General features: G+C 47.7%; 1 protein-coding gene across 1 annotated transcript in view; it reads left to right on the forward strand.

The window, feature by feature from the left end:
- Window positions 1–27,417, forward strand: part of STAB2 (stabilin 2) — a 116,164-nt gene that overhangs the window by 26,964 nt on the left and 61,783 nt on the right. The window contains exons 11-26 of the mRNA XM_081127683.1: window positions 351–433; window positions 1,673–1,822; window positions 3,332–3,475; window positions 4,021–4,077; window positions 4,221–4,346; window positions 8,601–8,654; window positions 8,957–9,037; window positions 10,969–11,121; window positions 13,909–13,971; window positions 16,539–16,625; window positions 17,491–17,577; window positions 18,727–18,838; window positions 21,310–21,490; window positions 23,184–23,277; window positions 24,352–24,510; window positions 26,777–26,872. Coding sequence (XP_080983809.1) covers window positions 351–433; window positions 1,673–1,822; window positions 3,332–3,475; window positions 4,021–4,077; window positions 4,221–4,346; window positions 8,601–8,654; window positions 8,957–9,037; window positions 10,969–11,121; window positions 13,909–13,971; window positions 16,539–16,625; window positions 17,491–17,577; window positions 18,727–18,838; window positions 21,310–21,490; window positions 23,184–23,277; window positions 24,352–24,510; window positions 26,777–26,872 — 1,727 coding nt within the window. The remainder of the gene's footprint in view (window positions 1–350; window positions 434–1,672; window positions 1,823–3,331; window positions 3,476–4,020; window positions 4,078–4,220; window positions 4,347–8,600; window positions 8,655–8,956; window positions 9,038–10,968; window positions 11,122–13,908; window positions 13,972–16,538; window positions 16,626–17,490; window positions 17,578–18,726; window positions 18,839–21,309; window positions 21,491–23,183; window positions 23,278–24,351; window positions 24,511–26,776; window positions 26,873–27,417) is intronic.

Below are 27,417 nucleotides of genomic sequence, written 5' to 3' on the forward strand. Positions count from 1 at the left end.
TTTGTTCACTGAGATGGTGACAGCTAAGAGAGTCAGGCATAGGGCTGGGGGCCTGCTGGGTGGGGTTTGGTGACATGGCCTTCACTGAACTTCTCATCACAGGGTGTCCTTGAAGCCAAGACCATGGCTGCAGGCAAAATGACACCGTTCTGAGAAACCTCTGGGGGCCACCACATCACGGTGCCTCCCATTCTCAGACAGCTTCCCGTTGACAAAGGGCCTGCACATGCCACTTAGCACAGCGGAGCTCTTGAGCCGGGGGTCTAAATGGACCACAAGGACCATCGCATGACTTTACTCTGCATGTGCCACTGACCCATTTGTTTTCTTTGTGTGTTTCTACCACTAAGACAAAGCCTACGCCTGGCCACTTAGTAACCTGGGACCATTCACTGTGCTGTTGCCGACAGACAAGGGACTGAAAGGATTCAATGTAAGTATTTAAAATAAAGCTACACCAAGAGGCTGATGCAAAAAAATTTTTAAAAATTTAAATCTTCTTTTATTTAAAGCAGGAAACCCCCCTTAAAATCAAACCTACTGATGATAAAGATGGCAATATTTTGGTAAACTTCTTTTAGTGAAATATAACATCCTGATAGAAACTATACAAGTTGTGAGTACACAACTCAACAAATTGTCACAAAGTAAATGCACTTATGTGTCCAGCAAGAAGACCATTACCAGCTCTCTTCAAGACCCTTGATGCCCCTTCCAGTCATTAGCCCTTCAAGGGTAATCACTGCAAGTTCTCAGTTAGAGTCATGTGATAAGATTTGCAGAATGCAAACTGCTCCCTTCCTACAGGAAGGATTGAATTGATGCATTAGCTAGGTATTTATTTATTTAAAATCATAACTGGTCATTGCGAGAAGGAAAACTAGAAAGTTGTAGTCTTCCATGTGAACGGCTGTTGTCTGAGGTAATGTCATCCAGTGGGAATGAAACTCACAGTGCCTGGTGGAGGTGTCCCGTCATGATGGTATGAAATAGTTAGATTTGGTTTAATGTAAATAATAGACATTCTGATTTGTATAAAATCAGTTTATCTTACTCTAAGATATTCTGTGATGAATTTTGCTGTATTGAATAAAAACCCAGTAAGTTCCAGACTCTTTCACCCTAATATGCCACCACCATTAATCTCTCTGAGATGAACCTACCACTAATCTTCAGGGGTGCCCCCCCTCCTCTCCTGTTGGGGAGAATTGGTAAATATTGCATGCCCCCGGGCTGGGTACTTTGCATGTGGTCTCTTGTTTAATATACAGATTCTGTTTGCACAACGTTAATTCAAAAGTCTCTGTTGGTTGATTATTGATGATATACCAAAAAATGTAGATTTGGTCTGATGGATTTCAAAAGTCTTAATGTTACTGTTCCAAAGCTCCATTGGTCCACCCCACCTGCTCTTTTCACCTGATTTCATACTTCACTTCCACCTGCTTCCTGGGCTCAAGAGGACTCCTCGGTGCCCTGAGCCCTCCATCTCCTAACTTAAGCCCGGCCCAGGGCAGCTGAGCTCAAGGAAAGTCATCTGCATGAGAAAGCCCAAGGCCGAGGGAGGGTGCCTGGCCTTTGATGTCTTTCTTAAACAAGTCAATGTATGAATCACAAACCTCATTTTCTCCTTCCAATGACGGGGACTGAAGGGACCACTCTCTTCTCTTAGGTCCAAGAGCTTTTGAAGGACCATAAGGCTACTCAGTACTTCGTGAAACTCCACATAATTGCTGGGCAGATGAGCACCGAGTGTATGAATAACACAGACGCATTCTACACCTTGACGGGAAGGTCAGGGGAAATCTTCAGTGGGGACAAGGTAAGGCTTCTCTGGTGGTCTCTCACAGAACAGAGCTGTCCCCAAGTCAGGGCCCAGGGCTGGCGCTCCCTGTGGAGACCTTCCCTGCGGGGGAAGAAGTGGAGAGCAGCGCCAGGAAGGCCAGGTTGGAGGGGGACTGCTACAGAAAGGGGCTTAGAAGGCGCTCGATTTTGCTCGGGCCTGAATTCCTTTTCAAGGCAGCCATCATTCACCAGCCAGCGGGAAGGAGAAAGTTTGAGTCAACCTGTTCCCTGGAAGTATCCGCACAAAGCCAGATCAGCACTGTTCTTGTGAAAGGAAATGGATGATGTTTGTTTTAGATTGCTGCAGTTTACCCGCCCTCTCCTGCATGGCACTCCACCTTTCCTAATGCCATTAGCTCTGTTTTGCTTTTTAAATAAAACTATCCTCCCCCCCCCCTTTCACAAGTAGCTCTTTTTGTGACTTTACTGAGCTGAGGTCCACGTGGTTAATCGACAGAAAGTGCGTATGTGCGTTATGGACTATACAGGTATGTTTCACCAAATATCAATAGCTGATAGGTTATTGAGCACTTACTCTATGCAAGGATCTAGGGTAAATCTTCATTTATTCCAGGTAAGATTGACAGTGACCCCGTAAGGGATGTCCAGAGCCAGGATTCAAGTGCTGGTCTGCCTAACTCCAAAACCTGACTCAACCAGCATGTTGTGCTGTGTGTGAGAGGGTGGGTGGAGAGGAGAGGAGAGGAGAGGAGAGGAGAGGAGAGGAGAGGAGAGGAGAGGAGAGGAGAGGAGAGGAGAGGAGAGGAGAGGAGAGGAGAGGAGAGGAGAGGAGAGGAGAGGAGAGGAGAGGAGAGGAGAGGAGAGGAGAGGAGAGGAGAGGAGAGGAGAGGAGAGGAGAGGAGAGGAGAGGAGAGGAGAGGAAAGGAAAGGAAAGGAAAGGAAAGGAAAGGAAAGGAAAGGAAAGGAAAGGAAAGGAAAGGAAAGGAAAAGGAAAGGAAAGGAAAGGGAAGGAAGTTGTTTTCTTTCTCCCAAGGACATGCATTCATTCATTCATTCATTCATTCATTTATTCAATCAACTAGTATTTACTAAGTCTGTAACTTATAGGAGCCACATGGGAAGAAGAAGAAATTGGCTTCCGTTATTTATTCAACAGACATGTTTTATTGTGCGCCTACTCTGTACAGACAGTAAACCAGATGATGTGTTTATAGCAAATTGAGTAGTTCTGCCCTGTTGGAGCTTGCAGTCTATTGGGAGAGATTGCAATGCCTGATTCACATTTTCATGTGGTGTTAGCCATCAGTGATTTCACAAGCTGTCTCATTTGATCTTAATGAAAACCCCGTGAAGTCTATCAAGCAGATGCCATCGCTCCCCCCCCCCCATTTTAGGTTGAGTGGCCTACCTGAGATCACACAGCCAATAAATGGCAGGCCCCAAGGACTCAGGACTTCTGACTTCTAGTCCAGTGCTCACTCCTTCCAGGCCACCACACTAATCTTATTTTCCCTTGGTGTTTTAGGACAATCAACTAAAGCTTAAACTCTATGGAGGCAAAAGGAAGGTAAAAATTATAGAGGGGAACATAATAGCTTCCAACGGGCTCCTGCACATTCTCGACAGAGCCATGGACAACATGGCACCCACGTTTGCGAGCGACACGGAGGTGAGATATTTCAGCTACAAGTGACCTCGACTCCAATCCATCTTCCTTTGTTCCGTGGCGAGTCACATCCATAAAGGAAACGCATGCCAGCCGCACGGACTTGACCTTCATTTGTACTAGGACCCCGACCACGGGGATGCGATAATTTGTCAACAGAATTCAGGATACCTCTGCAGGGAGAAAGGCCTGCAGTAGGCGTAGGAAAGGTCTTGATCTTGTGACCTCCTTTATGGCCACAGCTGACAGTTCTGCCCAGTGACCAGTGAGGATGTATCCCTCAAGCTTTAAGGAGGAGGCCGTCTCCCTTCAGTAGCATGTATCCCCCCCGACTCTTCGGTGACAGCTAAACGCTGTTTCAGAATGTGCAGGCTGAGCTACTGTTTCAATAACAACAGGAAGTTTTTGTATAACGGTGCCCAGGTCTTTTTCATTATCTGTCCACACTCACACATAAACGCTGTCATCAGTCTTTTAATGTTAGGGTGTCTATTTCCTAAACCACTTATTTTTTTCCACTAATTTTTAAACAAAATGTCTCCTTTTAGCAAACCATAATGACAATGCTACAGCCAAGATACAGCAAGTTCCGATCTTTGTTAGAGGTATGTACTTTTCGTGGATTTCTGGGAAATGTTTTATGCCCGGTCCTTCGTAAAATTAGCAGGTGTGTCGACGATCAATATTATTTGAGGAGTTACTCTGCCTGAGGTCATTGCAGATATAAAATTTTATTCCTTAATTGCAGAAAACCGGCATGGGACATGCCTTAGATGAAGATGGAGTCGGTGGACCATACACCACTTTTGTTCCGAGTAATGAAGCCTTGAATGGCATGGAGGACGGCATTCTCGATTACCTCCTCTCTCCAGAGGTACTGTACCCTACTCGCTCTGATGGGCTCAGTCTGTGGCCACACAGGCTTTGTCTAAACTGGGGGTGGCAAGTAAGGAGCACACATGTCACCACTCACCCTCCCGCAACCCAGGCAGACATCATTAATCAATCAGTTCTCTGGCACTAAGCTGGGTACTGCTGTGGCTAATACTCCTCACTGGAGTTCCAAGTAGCTGTGACCAGTCAGACTGGGCAGAGGAAATAAAATCTATTTGCACCCCCAGATCTAAATGGTCGGTTTGATTTGTCCTGGCTCTTCTCAGTAGCAAAATCGATATTTTAAGTTCTCTACAACTCTAAAGCCATCTAGAAAATGAAGTCTAAAGTAGGCCGTTCTGGGCCAGGTTTAGGCTAAATTTAAAAGGCATAAATGTTATTTTTAGATGCTCCAGCCTTTCCCTTCAGTTCCTTTCCTCTCTCTCCATTATAACCCCCTTTATCAGCCGTTAGCCTTCAATTCACATTCTCCTCTAAAAAGGAGATTTTTTACTCCTCTGCACTACGGTGTAAATGACCGAAAGCATTTAAAGTGCTTCCACTCCCAGAAATAACAGCCTTACAGTGAAGGGAACAGCTAGTTATGGAATTTCGTTCATTGGAGCATCCGGTGGGGAAGGGGCACAGCTTTCTTCCCGTGTCCTGAAATCACGCCGCCATCCGGCAATGGGGCCAGACTGCCTATGACCTCATGTACAGGGTGTCCCAAAAAATGTTACACACACTTCGAACAATTATAAAGGCAGTGTTTATTAAAATACATTTCATTTTCAAAATTGACCTATCCGCTATTAAAGTGTGCATACATTTGGGGGGAACACCTTGTAGATCAGTGCCAACTATACAGGATGGGGGATCCAGATCTTCTAGGTTAATGATTCCCAAACTTCCATAAGCTTAGGAACCACCAAAGGAGCTTGTTAAGCAGGCATATTCCAGAGCCTTTCCCCAAGCATTCTGATTTCATGGTACTAGAATGAGGCCCAGAAATAGGCATTTTGAAAAAAATTAGACATTTTGTTAACTCAGGCAGCCCAGGCCACACTGTTTCTGGAACCCTGAAACTTATTACATGTATGGTTTAGAGGACGTGAATACATTCCTTTCTGGAATACTTTCTGGTACTATAAGGGTATTTTTCAGAAAAGTTTGGATTAAAAAGCTATGCCTCAAGGAGATAAATCAGAAGGTAATCTCCCTTACAATTATTCAACATATTAAACAATTTGCTATAGGTTTTCATTTAAAATGCTATATCCCCAGTGTCTTAAAAATAGGATGTTATTTTAAACATATGATTCACACTCACCTCAAACTTAGCTATTGCAAAAAAAAAAAAAAAAAAGCCTGTTCTACTTCTCTGTAGAACTCACACTTATACCTAATTTTAAAGCTAAAAAAGTAATGCTGCTCCCCTGGGAGATGATTAAAATCCTGATATTATATGGCCTCTCTGAGTGCATGAGCATCTTTTAAAATAATAATAAAGGAGTCCTCAGACATATAATCAGGTACACTTAAAATTAAAACAAAACCTCTTAACTAGAATAGAAAAAAAATCAAGCCCCCTGCTTCTCTATCAAGCACTTTTGCTCAGAAAGCTCTTCTGTCCCCCTCCTTCACTCCGATTGGTATCTGGAGCTGGCTCACTCTGGCTCTCGGGAGTCGACTGTGCGTCTCTTCCCAGCTCCATTCACTGAGATCGCGTTGGTAGCTTGAAATGAGCCCACGGTGATTTACACCATAGACACTGGCCAACGCTATAAATCACCGCTTATTTTTTCCCCATGGAAATGACGTACTAACACACCACGGCTCCCGGCTCTCAATCTCTTTTCTCTCAAAGGCAATATTTTTCTTCGCGCAAAGAATGTAAAGCTTCAAGTCTCTTTGTCCTGAGTCAGAAACTGTTTTTCCACATCAATTTCCACAACCATTTCTGCCTCTTCCTCAGGCTCGGAGCCTGTGTGGGTTAAAATTTCTCCACCTATGGGAAGCTCTTTCTGTCTCCATCCACCTTAATAGCGTCCTTTAGCTGTGTCTTCCCAGAAGAGCAGCAGCTGGAGGCAGTGACAGTCCCATCAGCTAAGCCAAGAAAATGGAAAACAAACTGATCTCATCAGAAGAATGGTTCCCAATTAATTCTCACTTGGTTTCTAATTCCCGCTTGGTTTCTAATTCTCACTTGGTTTCTAATTCCCACTTGCTTTCTAATTCTCATTTGGAATCCCCAATTTCCTTTCCACTTTATCTTTCCTTTTCTCCCTAAAAAAATGTTCAGTCCCCAAATCATCCCATCCCCACAGGCACCCAGCCCCTGATCATAAGCCCCAGGTTACGACTTCATCTCTGGACTAGACAGAAGTCAAAGCAAAGGGGGCAGAGACCGGCCCTTGCCAATTCTCAAACGCCTTGGAAGTTCAATGGGACAGAGGGACTCACAGTGGAGGGAGCGACGCCGATCAGTGCCCTTGTCCCTTCTCGTTCTCCTGTTTCTTCTGAAAGGGATCCAACACCGAAGCGGACTACCCAGTTGACAAAGTCCTCCATGTAGAATTAGAGGGCTGAAGGGGTCCAGACCACTCCCTTTATTTTGCAGGTGAAGGGGAGACTAGAGGAGTTACGTGGCTTGCTCAAGGTCACGCAGAAGCAGAACCAGGATTAGAACTCAGGGTCCTGAGGTCCAGCTCAGTGCTCTTCCCAGGACCCTTCCCCTCCTCCTTTTAATTTATGCGGGGCCTGCCATGTGCCCCATCCTGCTTGGCTGGGGACACAGTGGTTAGTAAGCTAGACAGACCCAGTTCCTGCCTTCTGGGAGACTGGAGTCCAGTTTGGTCTGGCATTTCCCCAGTGGCCCTCACTTTTTCTCACTCCTTCTGCCACTGAGCATCTAAGCTTGCCTGCAAAAGTCTCACTTCTGGGCACCAGCAAGTAGCATAAAGGGAAGGTTAAAACCCAGAGGCTAAGTGACTTGCTCAAGGTCACATAGTAGCAGAGCCAGTACTGTAGACAGTGGTCAGCTTCAGCACTCTTTTTGGTAACCATGTCCTGCACACGATGCCACTGACTTAGAGCTATGGTAGCCATACAATTTATCATTTACACCAGGACAATTTTGAGAGTGATTGGGGCTGCCAGGACATTAAGTATAAACCAGGGTGGTACAGACAAACCAGGATATGCGGTCACTCAACTTACAGGTAACTCCCCTGACATAGGGGCCAAGCCCAAATGCAGAGAGGTATCTGGGTGAATAGAACTGAGATTCAGCAGGGCTTTCTTTTGATCTGGGGCTTCACACTGTTGGAACATGTCCCCAGAATGGTCGGCCTCATGGGCATTACTATGATCTCGATTTGTGATCTTTCAACTAGTGACTACGGTTGTGCCACTTAAGCAGAATTTGAGGGCTGTGAAGCTTGTCACCCCCAGCTCTGGCTCAGCTGGGAGATTGCAACATTCTACAACAGACCACCACCACTGCCACCACCTCCTTCCCCCAAAGACAGTGGTCCCTGGGCTCCCCAACCCTGCACTCTCCCCAGGACACCCTTACGGGACTGCTCATCCTGTTTATAGTCCCAAGAGCCTCTTTTTTCTCCACTCTTGCTTCCATTTTCTGAAGCATGAGAAATGTTGGGAAGGGCTTTGCAGGAGAAATGACCATGTACCATGTACCATGTACCATGTACCATGGGAGCTGAGAAGGGCAAGTATCCTGATCAGATCATCCAAACAGGACTGTATAGTCCTCAATAACCAGTATGTGGTTATGATGAGAGTGAAAAGGAATCATAAGCTAGGCCTGTCTTAGCAAATCCAGAAGGCTGCCTTGGACGTTCAGAGAGGTCATGGAGCAGAGTGACTGAGAACTTGGGCTAATCCTTAGGCTCATATCCTAAGTTAGCTCTGTGACCTTGGACATGTCTTTAAAACTCAGTGTTATCACCCACAGAATGAGTAGAGAGTAGGCCCCAGCTCACAGGGCTGTTGGGGACTGAATGAGAAGCGCACACAGTGCTTTCAGAACAGCCCCTGCCAGAGTAGGAATGTGGTGAATGGTAGCTATTTGGGGGATGGGATTCTTCTCACCCTGGACTTCCCAATTAAGAGATTATGGGTCACTTATTTTTCTTGACTAAGTGTCCAAAGTCATTTGAGGAGGTTTCCAGAAGGGTGGGGGGAATGCTGTGTTTTCTTCATTGACTAAAGAAGTATTTTAATTCCTTCCCAGGGATCTCAGAAGCTTCTGGAACTCGTCAGATACCACATTGTTCCATTTACCCAGGTTGGCCCCACTTTTCTTGCCCTTTTCCCCCAGCTTTCAAGATATCTAACCTAGTCTTAAATTCGCAATATTTTGATGCTAGAAAATACAGGACAATTGTCCTTTTTCTGTAGTCCCACGTGTACCCTTAGCCATGAATAATGAGCTTGCTATCAAAGAAATCTTCAAAGCCATGAAAAAGCATGACACCCAAGCTCCCAGTATTTATTTCATAAACTTGCAGGCTATTTTTCAAGAGGACTTTGTGAAAGCGGGGCCATGGGTGTTGCTCTAAAATGTCTCCATCACTGTTCTTATTGCAGCTCGAAGTGGCCGCCCTCATTTCAACCCTTCGCATTAGGAGCATGGCCAACCAGATCATCCAGTTTAACACAACCAGCAACGTAGGTGCAACTCTACCACTGGTATCGTGACTTATGTGCATTTTTGCTCTTCTTATGATTTTTCTTCAGGTTATCCTACCTTTACGCTAACTCACAGGCTTAGAGTCTTTACAATTATTTCATTCATTCATTGCCTTTTTCAGCAAATCCCTGCTGAGCAGCTACATGTGTGAGCATCTGAACCAGATGCCAAGGGCAAAGCAGTGGGAGAGACAGGCTTCTATCCCAACAAGGAGAAGAGACTTTAAACAACTAATTAGCAACCAGCTAATTATTTCATTACAATTGTAGTAAGTCCACCAAGTGGACGTTAAGAGGACTGAGAGAGCATGCAACAGGAGTCTGAGCAAGTCTGGGTGTCCAGATGTCCTTAGTGAGGAGGTGAGGCTTTGGCCAAGAGTCAAAAGATGAGTGGAGTGAACTTGGGCAGAGATGAGTAGAAAGAGTCCCAGGCAGAAGGGGGAGCGTGTGTAAAGGCCCTGAGGCAGGAGACAGCATGACTGATTTAAGAAACTCAAAGAAGGAAGCATTATTCAGCTAACTCCCTGGGGCTGTAATATCAGCAAAAGGCTGGCAGCGTAGAGATTATGTCTCCTGTTGATTCATTGCTGATGGTGGTGATGAGAACCACTCAGCCTTTCAGCAAATATCTATTGAGCGCCTACTATGTGCCAGACACCATTGTAGGCCCTGAAGACAGACCAGTGAGCAGACAAAAGTCCCTGGTTGCATGGAACTTTCATTCTAGCAAATAGGAGGAGAGACAGTGAACAAATAAATAAAATATATCCCATATGAGCAAACAGGAAGTGCTAAGACGAAAACCAGCAGTACAAGGCAGGAGAATAGAAAGCAGGGATGGGGTGGGCATTTTAGATAAAGTGCCCAAGAAATCCCTGTGGAGAAGAAAACGTATGAGCAAAGGCCTGAAGGAAGTGAAGGGCGAAGCAGTGAGACCGCCTGGGAAGGAGCCTTGCAGAGACAGGGCGCAGGAAGTGCAGAGGCACAAAGCAAGGAGCGTGCGGAGCTGCCTGCGGGTCAGCAGGGTCGGCGCGGCTCCATCAGGGAGAGCGGAGGGCGAGGCCGTGGAGGGGAGGTCAGGGCAGGAGGAGGGGGGCGGGAGGGAGGTCAGGGCACGCAGGGCCGAAGAACTCCAGGTACGGGCGCAGGCTCTCACTCTGAACGGGATGAGAGGCCCCTGGAGGATCCAGGCAGTGGGCATGCTCAGATATTCCTTTTGGGAGACTGGCCGGGAGACAGTTGCAATAACCCAGGAAAGAATGCTGGTGACTCAGCCCAGGGTGGTAGCAGGTGCATGATAGGAAGGGGTTGAGTTCTGAAGGTATTTTGAAGGTGGACTTGACAAAGTTTGCTGATGGATTGACTGGGGAGTAAAGAGAGAGGAAGCCAAGGATGACCCCGAGCTTTTGACTTGAGCAACCACAAAGGTGAGTTGCCATTAGCACTGCAGGTGGAGCAGGTTTGGGGGGAAGTGGAGATCAGAATTCTTCACAAATTTGTTCATTTTCTGCTCTCTTCCCTGCAACATAAGCGGGAATTTGTCTGGGTTTGTTCGCTGATATATCTCAAGGTCAATAGATGTATCTGAATGAGTGGATCACCACAGACAGGTAAACTAATTTGCCCAAGATGCCATAGCAAATATATTATAGAGCTGGAAAGAGTTACGCCTCTTCCCTGGTCTGGCACCTGTAAGGAGCATTTCTGCAAGGACATCCTTGCCTGGCATCAGTCAAGAATTCACTTAACAGATTCATCTTTTGCTGTCAGCCAAGCCCTTCTAATAGCAATCTCCCAGTCACTGAAAAGTGAAGTTGAAGGTGTCTGGTGAGGTTACTACCATCCGGATCTGCCAGGGGACCACTGGTGTTCCTGCAGGACAGAATGAAAGATGTCACTGTTTCTTTCAGGGGCAGATTCTGGCAAATGATGTGGCAATGGAAGAACTTGAGGTGACTGCCAAAAACGGCCGAATTTACACACTGACTGGAGTGCTAATTCCTCCCTCCATCGTCCCAATTCTGCCCCACCGATGTGATGAGACAAAGAGAGAGATGAAACTGGTAAGAAACCCAGGAAAGGAACTGAGGGTCCCTACACAGCCCCACAAGGCAGACAGCAGTCCCAGCTCTCCCACTCTAAGGAGCCTATTCCCAGAGTGGCTCCTGTCTTCACGAGGAGTGAACTAAGGTTCCTTTGGGGGAATTGCCACCGTGATAGATGCTGCCTGGGTACATTCATTTTCTAGAGCTGCCATAACAGATTACCACGAACCAGGTGGCTTAAAGCAACAGAGATTTATTCTCTCACAGCTCTGGAGGCCAGAAGTCTGAAATCAAAGTGTTAGCAGGGCCACGGTCCCTCTGAAGGTCGGTGGAGGGGGGTCTTCCTTGGCTCCTCCAGCTTCTGGTGTCAACCGGAGACCCTCGGCCTTCCTTGGCTTGTTAATTGCATCACTTCAATCTCTGCCCCTGTCATCACACGGCCTTCTTCCCTGTGTGTGTCACTCTGTGCCCCCTTCTCTTCTTGTAAGGACACAAGTCATTAGATCTAGAGCCCACCCTAATCCAGTATGACCTCACCTTAACCAATTACATCTGTGAAGACTCAATTTCCAAATAAGATCACATTCTGAGATTTGGGGGAACATAAAATTTGGGGGGAATACTCTTCACCCCACTACACTTCAAGGGACTTTAAGAGGAATTTAAAATAGAATTTCTTCTCAGGTAGATGCTCTGGCCCAGCCAATCAACCATCTTTCTGTACTTCTTTCAAATATCAAACTTTCTGTTTGCCTCTGAGTTTGTGTACCTTCTAATGGCCTTTCCTGTTTCCATAGCAACTTTCTTTGGCTCAGCTGGTTTTAATCAGTGCACCCTAAATTTTGACATTGCTGTTCCATGTGATCTTTTAGTCCCCATGGAAACAATAACCCCAAAATCACTGCAATAATAGATCTGGGACACTTCAATAATACTTCAATGATTGTCCTCACAATAGCCTTGGAGTATGGGCCTTGAACAAGGAATGATGGCCTCTTTTTATAGATTTAATGTTACTGCTCTCTCTTCTTGTCATGAAGGCTGGAAATACCTAGTTGAGTACTTGGCACAGGCTTGTGGCTGACTTCTTTGATTCCAGATTTCTCAGTTAATGTAATGACTCTGATAGGTTTTAGGCTACTGTGATGGTACTAGCCCCCTGTGCCAGTCACATGCCATCTGTGGAATTGGATTAAACTCTGATCACCACTTTTTAAGAGAGGCAGAAACTTGGTCACTTTCCCAGCCAGTCCCTGGATGTGATTTATGTTTGGCTCAAACCTTTAAATAAATATTGGCAGGTGTGTCACCTGGCTTAGGCCAGGATGAAGATCAGAACAGGCCAGATGAAAATAGTCTCACCTTCTGGCCCAAAGATAAAAATATTAGGGAAAATAGAGCCTCTGTAGAAAGGAGTTAATTGGGATCAATAGACTCCTTCAGAACTCCTCCATCCCAGCAGCTACCATTCAAGTTCAGGGAAGAAAGTCTGTGGAGGCACAAGGGCAGCCCCAAGTTCAAGGTGCCTAATTCCAGGTTGTTCAAAAGTTTGTTTTCTATCTCCCCAAAGAACAGAATCAAGATGTGGGTTTGAACAGCAACCCAAAGAATGTTGGCTAGATAGGGGAAAGAGTTCCCAGTAGCTGCCTTAGAAAAGAGTTTTCTACTATTTTCTCTGGGTTTAAAGTCAAATCTATCTGCTCCAAGTGATTTAGGGTGGTTTTGATTGTCTATTAAAAGCACAGATGCATTCTTTGGAAAGTACGTAGGGCTGGCAGAGAATAGAAGCTGCTGGCACCTTCTAGAAGTCTCACTTTTCACCAGGCTGAACCCATAGCTGCCTTTGGCCATGCATGTTTGGATTTGGGGACATGTATTTTGGGTTTAGAGGTTTAATAAATAGCACCCTGTACTTGTTAGGATCTAAGATCCCTGCAGGAAACAGAACTTATCCCGAAGGTTCAAATGAAGAGATTTTAATGAAGAAGCTACTACAGAGAGATGGGCAGGGCTAAGGAAACAAGTTATGCTGGGGGACCCAGGGGGAGGCAATGGCAGGAAATCATTCCCATGGGGGTCAAGAAGGGGAGTCAAGTTACCCGAACCCAGTGAGAGTGGGAAGGTGGAAGAAGTCACACCATCAGGAGCTGTAGGGATGGTCCCTAAACACACAGCGAGCAGGGCAGAAATGCCTTGGCCTTGCTCTCCTCCTGCCCATCAATAACCTGCTAATGCCTCCCATTGGCCAGGACCAATGGGAAGTGGGCAAGGAAGCCCAAGAGCCCACCCTCCAAGGTCTACCTGCTGGAGCCCAGAGCCCAATAGAGAAAGTGGGAGGATGGATCTGGAGACATTAGGAGGCACGCTCCCCTTCCCTGGCTCCTGAGTTCAGAACCACTGGAGCAAGAAGCCCAGGAGACCAAAAGGCAGAGCTTCGGTGTTCAGCCTCATTACTGCTGAGCTAGCTGGAGAACAAGACTTCATCCTAGTACTCCATCCTTGGCACAGGTGGACAACTACAGTGTCCCCTGAGGGTCAGGTGCCTCTCTACACGGCAGAGAGTTGGTCTGTCTGACCCTAAAAGAGGGAAAGGCAGAGGCTGAGCAGGCTCAGTTCCTTCCCCCCAAACCCTCCTGCATTGTCTTGACTCTTTTCTCTGGGGAGGGGTCAGTAGGGGGTGGGGAGAGCAGCCAGGAGAGCTACTCTAGAACCCCCTTCACTGGGAGGAAGCATGAGACCAGACAGGGCCGTCCCCTGCCCCCTCCTATAGGGGCACCTGTGCTGATCCACTGTCTTTCCTTCCAGGGCACCTGTGTGAGCTGTTCCCTGGTCTATTGGAGCAAGTGTCCTGCCAACTCTGAGCCCACAGTGAGTGTGACAGCTTTGTGAAAACACACATCACCCAAGCAATCCCACTGATGTGGTTTCTCACCCTTTCTACCTTCCTCTTAAAAGATGTTAAGTCCAACTGGGGTGACATAAGATTAGCTCTTAACGTACTAGCTGGGGGATGGTAGAAAGACAACCGAGAGATCTGTGCTTGAATCCTTACGCATGAACCCAAGTAAGTCGCTTGACCATTTTACTCTCATTTTCTTCGTCTGTAAATAATAATAATAACCACAACAACAGGTGAGCATAGATTAAAAACCCAAGCACAAGGCCTAAATCAAGTAGCCATTCAGTAAAGGTTCATTTTTTCTCTACTCTTCCCTCTTAAACAAAATCCAATGTTTGTGTTGGGGAGGCAAAACCTTACCTCCACCCCCTTAGGGTCTCTGGCTAGGCCTCAATATTAGCTGTCACAAAACAGATTAAAGGGAGAAAAGCACACAGATTTATACACCTACATGGGAGCCTCCATAGGAGAATGAAGACCCAGACAAGTGGCAAAACCCAAATGATTATATAGTAGGTTGAACAAAGAATCGCAATTTGGGGCAAGCAACTAAAATGTATGGGAAGGCTAAAAGATAGTTATTTTAACAAGATCTGTATGTACAGATTTTTCTTGGCTTCAACTCCCTGTCCATGGTGACAAGATATTTCTCTTCTCCTGGTACAGGGAGAGCATCTTTCACATAGTTGTATCTTCCAACAGAACTTAATATTACCATTATTGTCCTATTTCATGGATTAGGCAGCTGAGGCCCACAATTTTCAGAAAGAAGAGATCAGAGTGTCCCTTTTGTATCTGCTGTTTTTCAGGTACCTTTAGCTCAAAATAATCCTATGCCAAAGTGTCACACTCTGGGGTGGCATAGCCTATCACCCTTTATTCATATTGGCTCTTCCCGAGCATCATTCTGGAGAGAAATATCAAGAAAACAACACTAGAATCATCTAAACCTTTTCAAATTTGATTGACTTCTATACATATCTATCGAGGATTAAAGTGCTGGTTCTGGGGGCAAAAACATGAATAAAATAGTTTGTTTTATTTGGTTTTTGTCTTGAGAGCTCTGATCTAAAAGGAAAACAGACCACTGTACAATTCATTATCCATGTGCCACGTAGTCTCTTGGTGGCGAAAGCCAAGTGTTTTGGGTAAAGTTGACAATAGAAATTCCTGCCTCTAAGTTTACCCTAAGAAAGAGCTTCGCAGCCAGAAGTTTCATCCAGCACTAGGATAAATCCCCAAGGAAGGTGATGAGCTCTTTAATGCAAAGCATTTAATAAAGCAAAACATTGGAATTAAATAGGCACCGGGGTGCGGATATTTGCTCTGCCCGATGAGGCCATCACCCCGAGTCCGTCGCACGCTGTCCACCAGGCAAAGGAATGGCGAACACCTCGCACGAGGTCACGCCGCCCACACGTGGCAGAACCACGACCCCACGGCGCCCCCACCCAAAGGGGGAGCGGGGAAGAAGAGAGAGAGAGGAGACGCTTGCCCTGGAGCCGAAAGAGCCTCGAAACGCCCCCCCCCCCCCAGGCTCCCATGATCTACGCTTGGTTAATTATCCCGAGATCCAACTAGAGGACTGAGAATTCCTTCCTCAATAAATACATCTAAGGCTTTAGGATTTTACAGTCTGTGAGGTTCTCAATGTTTTCTGGAGCAAGAGCCTAAGAGCAAGGAGGAAGTTCAACATCAGCATTTCTCTAACTTAAAATCACAGCCAGGGACCAGTGCTTCTGACAAAACCTGAGATCACCACTGTTGTCCCATTTCACGGATTAGGCAGCTGAGGCCCACGGAGACCGCCTAACTTGCCTGTGATATCCTAAAGTTAGTGGGTGGTAAATCAGGCCTGGCTCTCTGGAACTGCCTCTTACTAACAATGCTCCTCACAAAAATGACAACCTATCTGGGCCTCAGCTTCCTCACTTATGAAAAGGTATGAAAAATACCCACGTGGAGTTGAAGGTAGATAACCTCATATGTGCTGTGTGTCAGATCCCAGTCAGTCCTCGATAAATTATAGTTCTAGATAATCATGAGTGGGCGTTGGGGTTAGAGAATGCGGGACGCATTTAAATCTGCCCCCACCCCCAAGAGAAAAACTCAGACTCACTACTTTTTTCGGTGGATCTTTCTAAAATTAGAGCTAGACTCTACTGGCTCCAAAATTTTTATGTAAGAGGAGCTTAGGACTGGCAGTTGGTTGGAAGGGGAGATTCAGCCACATCCATGAGGAACAGGAAAGCGTCCCTTCATCAGTTAGCGATGTCTGCCATGGCATGAGAGGGACATAAAGATGCGCGTGCCCTGCATGGGGCACGCCCTGGCCTGTATTCTACCAACAAGCAAACAGAGTGCCTAGAGGGTGGCCACGCTCTGACGGGGACCCGCCTGTGCCCGTGTGGTCTAAAGCACCCTTGACCCTGATGGTAAAGTGAAAGCAGAAAGTCTAGTGTGTGTAGAAGCTGAGGGCGGCTCAGAGAACCACGAAATGCGCCCGCAATGCTCTTTCTCATTGGCTTTCCTCCAGGCGCTCTTCACACACAAGTGTGTCTACACCGGCCGAACAAGGAGCCTGAAGAGTGGCTGTGCCATGTACTGCAATGCCACCGTGAAGGTGAGGAGGGCGTGTGGCCAGGCCTCATCCAGGCCACCGGGGCTCACACAGAGGCCAGCGGGGCTGGGCCGCAGGTTCCCGGCAGTCACAGGTTGCCTGGGTGGCCTTGGCCATATCTCCCTGCAAGGGAATCAAAGGGCGGATTCTCTACAGGGCAGCCAGGTCACCCCCTTCCCTGCAGCCACCCCTCTTAATATAGAGCCATGTGCTCAATGCCCCACCCGCCCGCAGCTCACCCTCTGTCTCTGGCCTGCCTCTTACCCTCACGCCCACCTCGGAGTGTGCCCACTGGCCTTCCCAGCCTCAGGTCCTCTCCCGGACTTTCTGGGGGCTGAGTTATCTTTCAGGTCTCCATTTAACTGTCACCGCCTTGATCACCAGTCAGTCCAGGGTGGCCTCCCCAGACTACCTCACCTCTGCCTCCTCCTGCCCCCACTTTATTATGGGACCTTGTTTTCCCAGCACTGACCACACTCTGAAATTTCCTCCTTCCCCCTCCAGCTTCCCTCCCCCCTACCCCCTCCAAGTCTTCTCCCCCCTTCTCTCCCTCCTCAAGCTCTCCTCCTCCTGTTCTTTTTTACTTGTTGTCTCTTCCTGATTAGAACATAGACCCATGAGCACAGCCTTCATCGGTCTGGTCCACTGACGCCAGAGCCAGGCTGGGCCCGTGGTCAGCCCTCAGTAGGTTTGTGGTGAACAGATGGCTGAGCAGTAGCCATGGCATCATCTGCAAGAGAAAAGTGAGCTCCTAACAGGCGAGAGGCTAATGCTGTTTAGGATAATAATAGATTTTAAACCAGACCTCCTTTGAGGAACTGGGGCTCTGCTTTGGGTTTTAAAGGGCAACACGCATTTCGTTTCTCAGATACCCAAGTGCTGCAAAGGCTTCTACGGGCCCAACTGCAACCAGTGTCCTGGAGGCTTCTCGAACCCGTGCTCGGGAAACGGACAGGTGATACAGACAGTCCCTGAAGCAGACTTTCCCACGAATGCTGAGGGTGACCTTTCTTAAGTCAAAAAATAATTTTTAAAACCACTGAACCAAGAAATGCTGCAATGGCAGCCACTATTCCCAGGAAGCAAGAATAGGAGAGATCGGTTGCTGAAAGAGGCATCTGCGTGAGAAGGATGCTGCTGGCAAAGGGGTGGGGTGGGGTGAGGTACAGTGATGTCACCTCTAGTCTGTGCTTTTCCACTGCAGACTGCATGGCCTTGGGCACCTCGACAAGGCTCTCTGGAACCTACATTCCTCCCCTGGGAGACAGTAGGGTTGGCTGAGTCTTTAAGATTCCTTCTAGAACTAAGATTTTATGATACTTTTAAAAAATAGCACTGCCCAGTGATTGCTTCTTTTCAACCTTTCTGCAAAACCTAGTGAAACGGAAAGAACAAAACTTAACCCATTTAGCTAGGAGGCCGGAGCTAAACAAAGGTTTAAAAAAACCAGTAGCTGTGAGTCATATGGGAAAAGCATAGATCTGCGCAGTTAAGAAATCCACATTAAAATATGCCTCCTTCAAGGGAAAGGAAGAACTGGGCAACCACGAGTGGGGACACCACGCAGGCGAGGAGACGAGGGGAAGCTGGCACTAATTAATTGCCAAATCCGAGTGGTCAGGGGGGTGGGGCAGCTCTGATGAGCGTTGATTATTAGGAATTTAGCCATGAGGTGGCTGGAGAGGCAGGAGGCAAAAACATGTACCACTGGAGGGAGAAACACTGTGGCGAGCAGTCAGGCCCAGCAGGTGGGAATCGAGGGCAAGGCCAGCCTTCATTCTGGAGGTGGGTGTCTTGTCACACCAACCCATAAGCATCGTTTGGAGGGGCACCACTCCAGTTCACCACTGTGACGCCCCCACCCCTTGAATGATTTCCCTTAAAGTTCTAAATCCTGGTTTGGGACCCCGAGCTTGTTGTCACTGAAGCTTCCTGCCTGATACCAACATGACTCCACTTTCTGCAGAGTCCCAAAGGGTTATTTCAAGCAGGATTAAATCTGAGTCCCAAAAAGTCAGGCCATGCAGAGAGAGGGTCTGGGACTCCCCGAGGGGTGGGCGGGTGTGGTCCTGACAGCCCCGCGTGGGTCTGCCTCTGCTCGCAGTGCACCGACGGCATCAGTGGCAACGGGATGTGCATTTGCCAGGATGGCTTCCACGGCTCCCGGTGCCAGTTCTGCTCGGATCCCAACAAATACGGACCTCGGTGTGACAAACGTAAGTGGCACCTGCAGAGCTGCCCTCCACCTCAGCCGGGCTCCCTGCTGCACCGCAAGCCAAGGGTGCCGGCCAGCCTGGCGTCTGCGCCCTTCGCTTGGGGAAGGCCCTCACCACGGGGCATTTCTTCAGCGCTTGTTCTGAAGCTGTAGCACGGGCCAGATTGCTGGGCCCCACCACAGAGCCTCTGAGACGATGGGCCCGGGGTGGTATTTGAGAATTTGCATTTCCAAAAAATTCCCTGGGAAGGCTGACCACTGCTGGTCAGGGGACCACACTTTCAAAACCAGCCTCTAAGGTTTCCCCACATACCAGAAGTGATGCTGGGTTCCGTATAAAGAAACAGCCTCGCTCCCTGCCTTCCAAGAGGTCCACTTCCATCAGCTCCTCCCTTTGCAAAATGTGCAACCTTGGGCAAGTTACTACACCTCTCTAGGACTCAGTTTCCTTGCCTACAAAATGGGAATAATAATACTACCTCAGACAATCGGTACAGTTATAAACAGAAAGCACGTGCCTTGGAACAATGCCTAGCACACAGCGTGCACTCCCGATACACTGGCCTTTATTATGCTATTGTAGCTACTGTTGCTATAATTCTCAGCTCAGTGACATAAACTTCAAGAAGCTTATAGAAAATGTAGAAAGTTGCACAACAATAGACAATGAAAAAATGCAGTTATACAAGCTTAGGAAAATGCATTGCGTTCTTTAAAATACATTAGGTGTATGTTTATGCATATAAATATATTTAGATACATACTTCTGAGATTGGAAGTAACAAAAATAAAGGGAAAGGATCAGAGCTGGCTGTGGAGCCAAAGCCAACTGAAGCTAAGTCCACGCTGTGCTACCTACTGGCCACACGACCTTAGAAAAAGCCTCTCGTTGAGCCTCAGTTTTCCCATCTATAAAATCAAGATAACTCTGGTGCCCGCTTCATAGGTCATGGATCAGTGGGATCATCACTTAGGGCTTTAGCACAGAGCTTGCGCCTGGCAAATAATTCATGAAGCCGCCACCGCCGCAAACAAACCAAATAAAGAGGGATAACCTCTAATCAAAAGAAATAAACAAAATGAAGCCCTTCTTATTGCTGTTACTGCTGCCTTCACTCATTTGGTACAAAGTGCTCAACCTTCCCCTCTCCTACCTTGTTCTGATGTTTTCGCTTCCTCTTAAAATGGACAGCAAACCAGAGCTCGTGGTCAGGGCTGCTGATCCTAGGCCCATGTCCTTTTTGCCAAATAAGGCTTCTGAGAAAAGAAAAATCGGGTTGATCGCAAAGCCTGCTAACATTGACGCGCTCAGGAGGCCGGGGCAGGCCGTCGAGGCCGGGGCAGCCGTGCTGGGCTTCCCTCTCGAACGCCTCTCATCCCAGGCCCGGGGCCACCCCCATCGCAGGCAGGGAGCCTCCTTTCTGGGCTCATGCTCCTTGCGAACGAAGCACTGGCTTGCTTAAGTCTTTTTTGTTTCAAGTCCAGCCGTGCTCTTCTAGCCCCCTCGCTGTGTTTCTCCTCTCTCCTGAATGCTGGCTCCAAGCACCCACGCTCATTTCTCTCCCATCAATCCCGGCTGGGGCAAAGGCACAGGTTCCTTCATTTCTGATCCATTTCCAGCTCCCAAATCCTCGCCACCTGCCTTTGAGAATCATTCCCTCCCGCGTGCTTAGGAGCCTGAGTCTGATGAGCTGGCTCGCATTGCAATTTATAATTATAATCAAAAGCAAAGCAAGGAGCTAAAGTTTAAAATGACACAGGCAAGTGGAAATGCCCGTGAATATACCGATCTGTTGTGTTTACACACGGTCACTAATAGAAATGGCCTTTGAAGGCCTGAGTTCAAGCCCATGCTTGGGGACTGAGCAGCAAGTTAGGCAATTTGCTGCACCTCTCTGGGCCTCAGTTTTCTCATCGGGGAAATGGGAATGATAAAAGTACCTACCTCCCGAGGCTGGTGACCATTGATGAGATGGTACAGGTTAAATGCTGGTCCAGTGCCTAGAACAAGGCCAGTGAAGTATTCAGTGAGCTGGCATCAGGGGCCACAAGAGACCACTTCTATTTATTCCAAAATGTCTTCATGAAAAGGTGAGACATTTCCAGACTAAACTAGAACCATGAGCTCCAACCATGAACTAGATGAAAATCGAGTTGCTCGCTGCTTTCACACCATCACAACCCTCCCTGGGCCCCACCACACCCCATGCACGTGCATGTAAAGCAGCCCAGAGTCCAGGTTTTTCTCATCCTTGATGGGACAGTCCCCCTCACCACAAGCTGTCCCAGGCACCCTGAGAAATGCCTGAGACCCTAAAAAACAGCACTCAGAGGCGTCCCCTGCTCAGCCCCAGGTTCTGCTCTGACTGGAGTGAGTGGGGGTGAGGGGAGGTGGCCCTGTCCTCCATGACCCACGCGCTCGAGACTGAGCTTGTCCCCAGGCCCTGACTGTCCCTCTCCCTCCTCTCCCAGAATGCCTGTGCCTTTTGGGGACATGCGATAACCGGGTGGACAGTGACGGGGCCTGCCTCGCCGGCACGTGCAGAGAGGGCTCCGCCGGGAGATTCTGCCACAAGCAGACCTCAGCCTGTGGGCCCTACGTGCAGTTCTGCCACATCCACGCCACCTGTGAATACAGCAACGGGACAGCAAGGTGGGTCTGGGGAAGGGGGCACCGCCCTTAGTGGCCTATGGCCATTCTACTACCTGTAAACAGTCCCAGCCCATATACGCAGGCCTGTTCTCTCCAACTGCCAGTGTGGCCTTAGTGGAGGCAACCTCAGGCTAACGCTCTACTCCCTCCTTTGAAACTTGCCAGCTGTGTGGCCTTGAGCTAGTTACTTAACTCTCTGAGCCTCACTTTCCTCATCAGTACAGTAAGGGAGATGCTACCCACCTAGCAGGGCAGGTGTGGAGATCGTAGGTGCACCCAGCACCAGGGCTAGTACATGATAGATATTGAGTCATGGAAACTATAATTATTACCATCTCTCATCTGAAGGAAATGAAGATTCGTCCACCAACTTTCCAACCCTTGAAAAACACCTGTACTTTCTAAGGCCATTAATAATAACTCCCCTGTTCAAGGCATCTGACAGGACATGGGGTCTTTAGTCATTGGATCATTATTTGTTTCCTTAATGTCAATGTAATTCATGGCTAGGAGAGAAAATTTCCTCTCCAGGCAGATTTGGTGCAAAGTCAGTAACCACCCCCCAAATATCCTGGGAAATGCAGAGGATGTCTGGATTCTACAGCGCTTTTCTTAATTTGTAATTATATAGTTCTATGCTTACCTGTCTGCAGCCTGTCTCCTCCACCATGGGGCAGAGACTGTCTTATCCCTTCCACTGTTTACTACAGAAATGCATCTTCCTAGGAATTAGGGTCTACATAGGTGCGTAGGGCCAAAACCACAGTGATCAAAATGCCCTTAAAACTTCTTAAATCACCCACAAAGGACTATGGATGTGGGTCTGTCTATCCTACATAAGCTTAGGTAAGTCAGCGTTGGAACAGGTCAGACTAAGTCTCCATTTGGGTACCAGATAAAGTACCTATTCCTCTAGGGGCCTTGATATATGAAAAATATTATTTTTATTTTCTGTGAAGCACAGTTTACAGTAGAAATATGGGGGTGTGATGGAGCCACACAGCGTCCCAGCACCTGTCACAGGCACTCGATAGATAATGGGTGAGCCTTGCCCTGAGTTTAATGGTGAAAGTACCACGGTGGAACATGTTGAGATGGGTGTCTGAGAGAGTGAGGGGTCAGGAAACTGTTTCAACTCACAGAATGAGACATCTGAGAATGTTGTGTTTGGGGAAAATAAATAAACTGAGGGACTAAGAAAGGGAGAGAAGGGAGGTCTCAGGTGACTGTCGTTTACATGTCGTTCAAGAGCTGTCGCATAGAAGAGAGGGTAGAGTCCTCTCATAAACCAGAGATAATACCTGGAATTGTAAAGAGGCAGATTCTAGCCCAGTATGAGCAGAAAAGCTGCCAGATGCTGAGCTTCTAAGGGGCAAGCTCCCTGCTAAGTGCTCCATGCCCATTAGCTGTTTAATCTTCACCACAGCCTCAGGAGGGAGGCGGTATGATTAGACCCATTTTCCGGATGAGAAAACAAAGTTTCCCAGAAGTTAAGGGACTTGCCCAGGGCCACACGACTGCCGAGAGGCGGGGCCTGGATTCCCACCTAGGTCTGCCTGACTACAGACCCCAGAAGTGCCCAAGACCACCCTGGTACACAGGTCGAGCCCTGGACCCCTGGCTGGCCGGCCGTCTTCGGGTGGTGGGTGCCCACATTTCTGGGGCTGATTTTGTGAACCCCTCTCCTTGGCAGCTGTGTTTGCAAAGCAGGATACGAAGGGGACGGAAGCCTCTGTTCAGAGACGGACCCTTGCATGGGATTAACTGCAGGGGGCTGCAGCCGAAATGTGAGTGGTGGATTTTATTTTCAAACTGCCTGGTTTTTTAGGAGTTCCTGAGGGAATGCCTTCCGAAAGGCAAGGTCTTGAACCTTACATTTGAAAGACGGTGCCGGCTACCTTCTGTGAGTCTCCACTTCCTAACTCCACACGTTCAGGGGGAGCAGGGGCGCTACGGCTTCCAAGCGACTTTCCCGTGTGCAGCCTCACCTGCTCCCCCACCAGCCCAATGAAGCGACTTTGTTATCCCCACCTTGCTGATTAGGAAACTGAGGCCTGGGGACATTAAGTGACTTGCCCTAAGTCCTATTGTTGCCAGGGTATAGCCAGAGCCACCATTGCTTTCACTGATGCCTTTCGAATATCACCACCGCCACCTGGCCCTAGTCACCTTCATCCTTTAGCTGAAGTCTAACGACGGGTCCCCCTGCTGTCTCTCCTGACCCGTCAGTACATTTCTTGTCCAGCCACAGTCAGAAGGACTTGAAGTCGGTCAGACTGTGTCTCTCCCATGCTGACGGCCCCTCAGTAACTCCCCCTGCTCTGAGGAAGGGATCAGCCGCAGTGCCTTGCCCCCGCCCGTGGGACTCCCCTGGGGTGAGTCCTACCCACTCAGCAGCCTCATCTCAACAACTCACCTTGCGCCTCTGTCCCGCTCGCCGTGTCCTTCCACCTCCTGGAGTGGTCATCCTAAGGAAAGGTACAGTGATTAGGAGCGTGGGCTTCAGCATCATATAGACCTGGGTTTGTGCCTCTTTGTAGCTGTGTGTCCTTGGGCAAGTCACTTAACTCCTCTGGGCCTCAGATTCCTTATCTGTAATAACAATACCTTCCTCAGGATGGTGGCTCACACCTACAAAATATTAGGAGCAGTCCCTGGCTCAACAAAATGACAGTGATGTTAGTGGTGGCCATTAGCTGGCCCACTCCAAGTAATTTTGCTCTTTAAACCATCTCATCTTTTCCATTGAGCTCCATGTAAATGTGTTTCTAGAATGTACCTCTGAAAACCCTTTCTTGCTTTTGGAATCACGCAGCTGGACTGAGGTTTCCGAAGCCTTGATTCTTTTTTCCCTCCTGCAGGCAGAGTGCGTGAAAACTGGCGTGGGGACCCACACCTGTGTGTGCCAGCAGGGATGGACCGGGGACGGAAGGGACTGCTCAGAGATCAACAACTGCCTGCTGCCCAGCGCTGGTGGCTGCCATGACAACGCCACCTGTCTGTACGTGGGCCCTGGGCAGGTAGGTGTGACGTGGTAGAGAGCAAAGGCGAGGCCAGATGCCTGCAATGGCTCGCTTCCCTCTAAACATAAAAATATCTCTGGAAACCACCAATCTGTTCTCTGTTTCTAAGATCTTGGTTTAGGGTGGGGTTTTTTTAGATTTCACCTAAAGTGAGATAATACAGTATTTGTCTTTCTTTATCTAACTTATTTTACTTAGCATAATGCACTCAAGGCCCACCTGTGATGTTGCTGCAGACGGCAAGATTTCATTCCTGCTTATGGTTGAGTAATATTTCACTGTGTTGTGTGTACATACATATATCGTACACATATCTTTATCTGTTCATGTCAGTGGACACTTAGGTTGCTTCCATACCTTGGCTATTGGAAATAGTGCTGCAAAGAACATGGGAGTGCAGATACCTTTCCACGTTAGTGTTTTGTTTTCTTCAGATAATACCCAGAAGTGGAATTGCTGCATCATATGCTAGTTCCACTTTTAATTTTTTAGTAACCTCCATACTTTTTTCACAGTGGCTGCACCAGCTTCCGTTCCCATCCATAGAGCACCAGGGCTCCCCATTCCCCAAGTCCTCGCCAACACTTGCTATTTCCTGTCTTTTTGATGATGGCCATTCTCGCAGGTGTGAGGTGATGGCTCATTGTGGTTTCGATTTGCATTTCCTGCTGATTAGTGGTGCTGAGCATTTTTGATGTGCCTGTTGGCCATCTGTATGTCTTCTTTTAAAGAAATGTCTATTCAGATCTTCTACCCGTGTTTTATTCAGATTTTTGGTTTTTTGCTATTTAGCTGTATGAGTTGTTTATATGTTTTATATTAACCCCGTATCAGATATGACTTGCAGATATTTTCTCCTATTCAGTAGGTTGCCTTTTCATTGTGCTGATGGTTTCCCTTGCTGCATAGAAGCGTTTTAGTTCCATGTTGTCATACTTGTTCATTTTTGCTTTAGGTGCCACATGGGTATTATTATTAGTCCATCTGAGAAAAGAGGCACAGAGAGGCTAAAACTGTGCTCAGATCGCACAGAAAATAAATCACGGTGTGAGGTTCCCACCCAGACAGCTGACCTCAGAGCTGCCCTCTTCGTCGCCATCGTCGGCCACACTTTCTATTTCTGTAGCACCACAGTTTGTCGATCATTTTCACGTAGCCTCCTTTAAGGGAGGCTGAGGCAGAAAAAGCTACTGCTTAGGAATTGGTCCAACCCAGGAGAGGTGATGACACTGCATAGGATTGCAGCCATGGAAAAGTACCGGTCATGAAAGAGCTCACTGCCGTCTTGAGTCTTACCAGGCATCTAGCAAACACTTGTATTGGCTTTTGACTCATCTGGGTTCCCAGGCTGCCTTTGAGAAAAAAAAAAACAATTTCTCAGTATCTGTATTAGTTTGCTAGAGCTGCCATAACACAGTGTCACTAACTGGGTGGCACTGAACAGCAAAACTGTATTGTGTCACAGGTCTGGAGGCTAGAGGCCCAAGATCAAGGTGTCGGCCAGTTTGGTTCCTTCTAAGAGCTGTGAAGAACCTGCCCCGTGCCCCTGTCCTAGCTCTGGGTGGCTTGCTGGTGATCTTTGGGGTCCCTTGGCTTATATGTGCATCACCATGATCTCTGCTCCCTGTCTGCATGGTGTTCTCCCCCTGTGTGTTTCTGTGTCTAAATCTCCCCTTTTCTGTAAGGACACCAGTCATGTTGGATGAGAGACCAACCCTACTCCAGTATGGCCTCATCTTAACTGAACTAATTACAATAATAACAATCTTCTCTCCAAATAAGGTCATATTCTGAGGTTCCAGTTGTCCACGTAGAGGCAGTGACTTACTCAGATTCCTCTGCTCAGAGGGACGCCTATCTTAAATTACGCCAAGTGCCTCCTAGTCTAGCAATGGCCCTGCGCATGGATCTCCCCACACGGCTACCTCATGACTTACTTAACCCTTCCCTCTTAGGGAGAGGGGCCAATTTTCCAATGTGATTCTCTTTAGAGTCTAAGTTCTCTGAGGCTCTCCATATGGCTCTTCTGGGGTAATAAATTCAAAATGAAAGTACGAAAAAACTATCAGATTGAAAATTTAATGTGGAACATGGATGACCAACAGCTCTGGAATCTGAAGCCTAAAAAAAATCGAAAGACGTTAATGCTGCTCCCCAGGAGGGCGGGGCCGCCACGGCTTCCGCAGGTCATTTTCAGCACCGCGGAGGGGCATGGCGGGGAAGGCGGCTGTCTCTGCCGTGACCCTGTCCTTGTTAATTACAGAACGAGTGTGAATGCGAGACAGGATTTCGAGGCAATGGGATAGATTGTGAACCAGTAACCTCCTGCTTGGAACAAACTGGGAAATGCCATCCCTTGGTGAGTTTCTTGATTTCTTTTATCCTTACTAAACAAAATTATTTGAGGCCCAGCTGGCGTGGCTCAGCGGTTGAACATCCACCTAGGATCCAGGAGATCATGGTTCGATTCCCGGTCAGGGCACATGCCCAGGTTTGGGGCTTGATCCCCAGCAGGGGGCGTGCAGGAGGCAGCTGATCAATGACTCTCACATCATTGATGTTTCTCTCTCTCTCCCTCTCCCTCCCTCTCTCTGAAATCAATAAAGATATATATTTTTAAAATTATTTGACAAAGAAAGTCAAGTTATTTCTTACTGGAGCCTAGAAATGAACAAAATCTCTCTTACTCCCAAAGGGTGTCCCTCAGCAGAATGGGAGTAGCTATTGTAACTTTCAGTCCATTACAAAGCTTGGAGGAACCAACATCCGACTGCCAGACAAGATACAGGATTCCCAGTTAGATCTGAATTTCAGATACACAATGAATCTTTTTCCAGAACAAGGGTGCCCCCAAGCATGGCAGAGGACATGCTTGCACTAAAACACATTCATTTATCTGAAATT

This window comes from Miniopterus schreibersii (assembly GCF_964146895.1).
Source record: "Miniopterus schreibersii genome assembly, chromosome: 2".
Taxonomy (NCBI): Eukaryota; Metazoa; Chordata; class Mammalia; order Chiroptera; family Miniopteridae; genus Miniopterus; species Miniopterus schreibersii.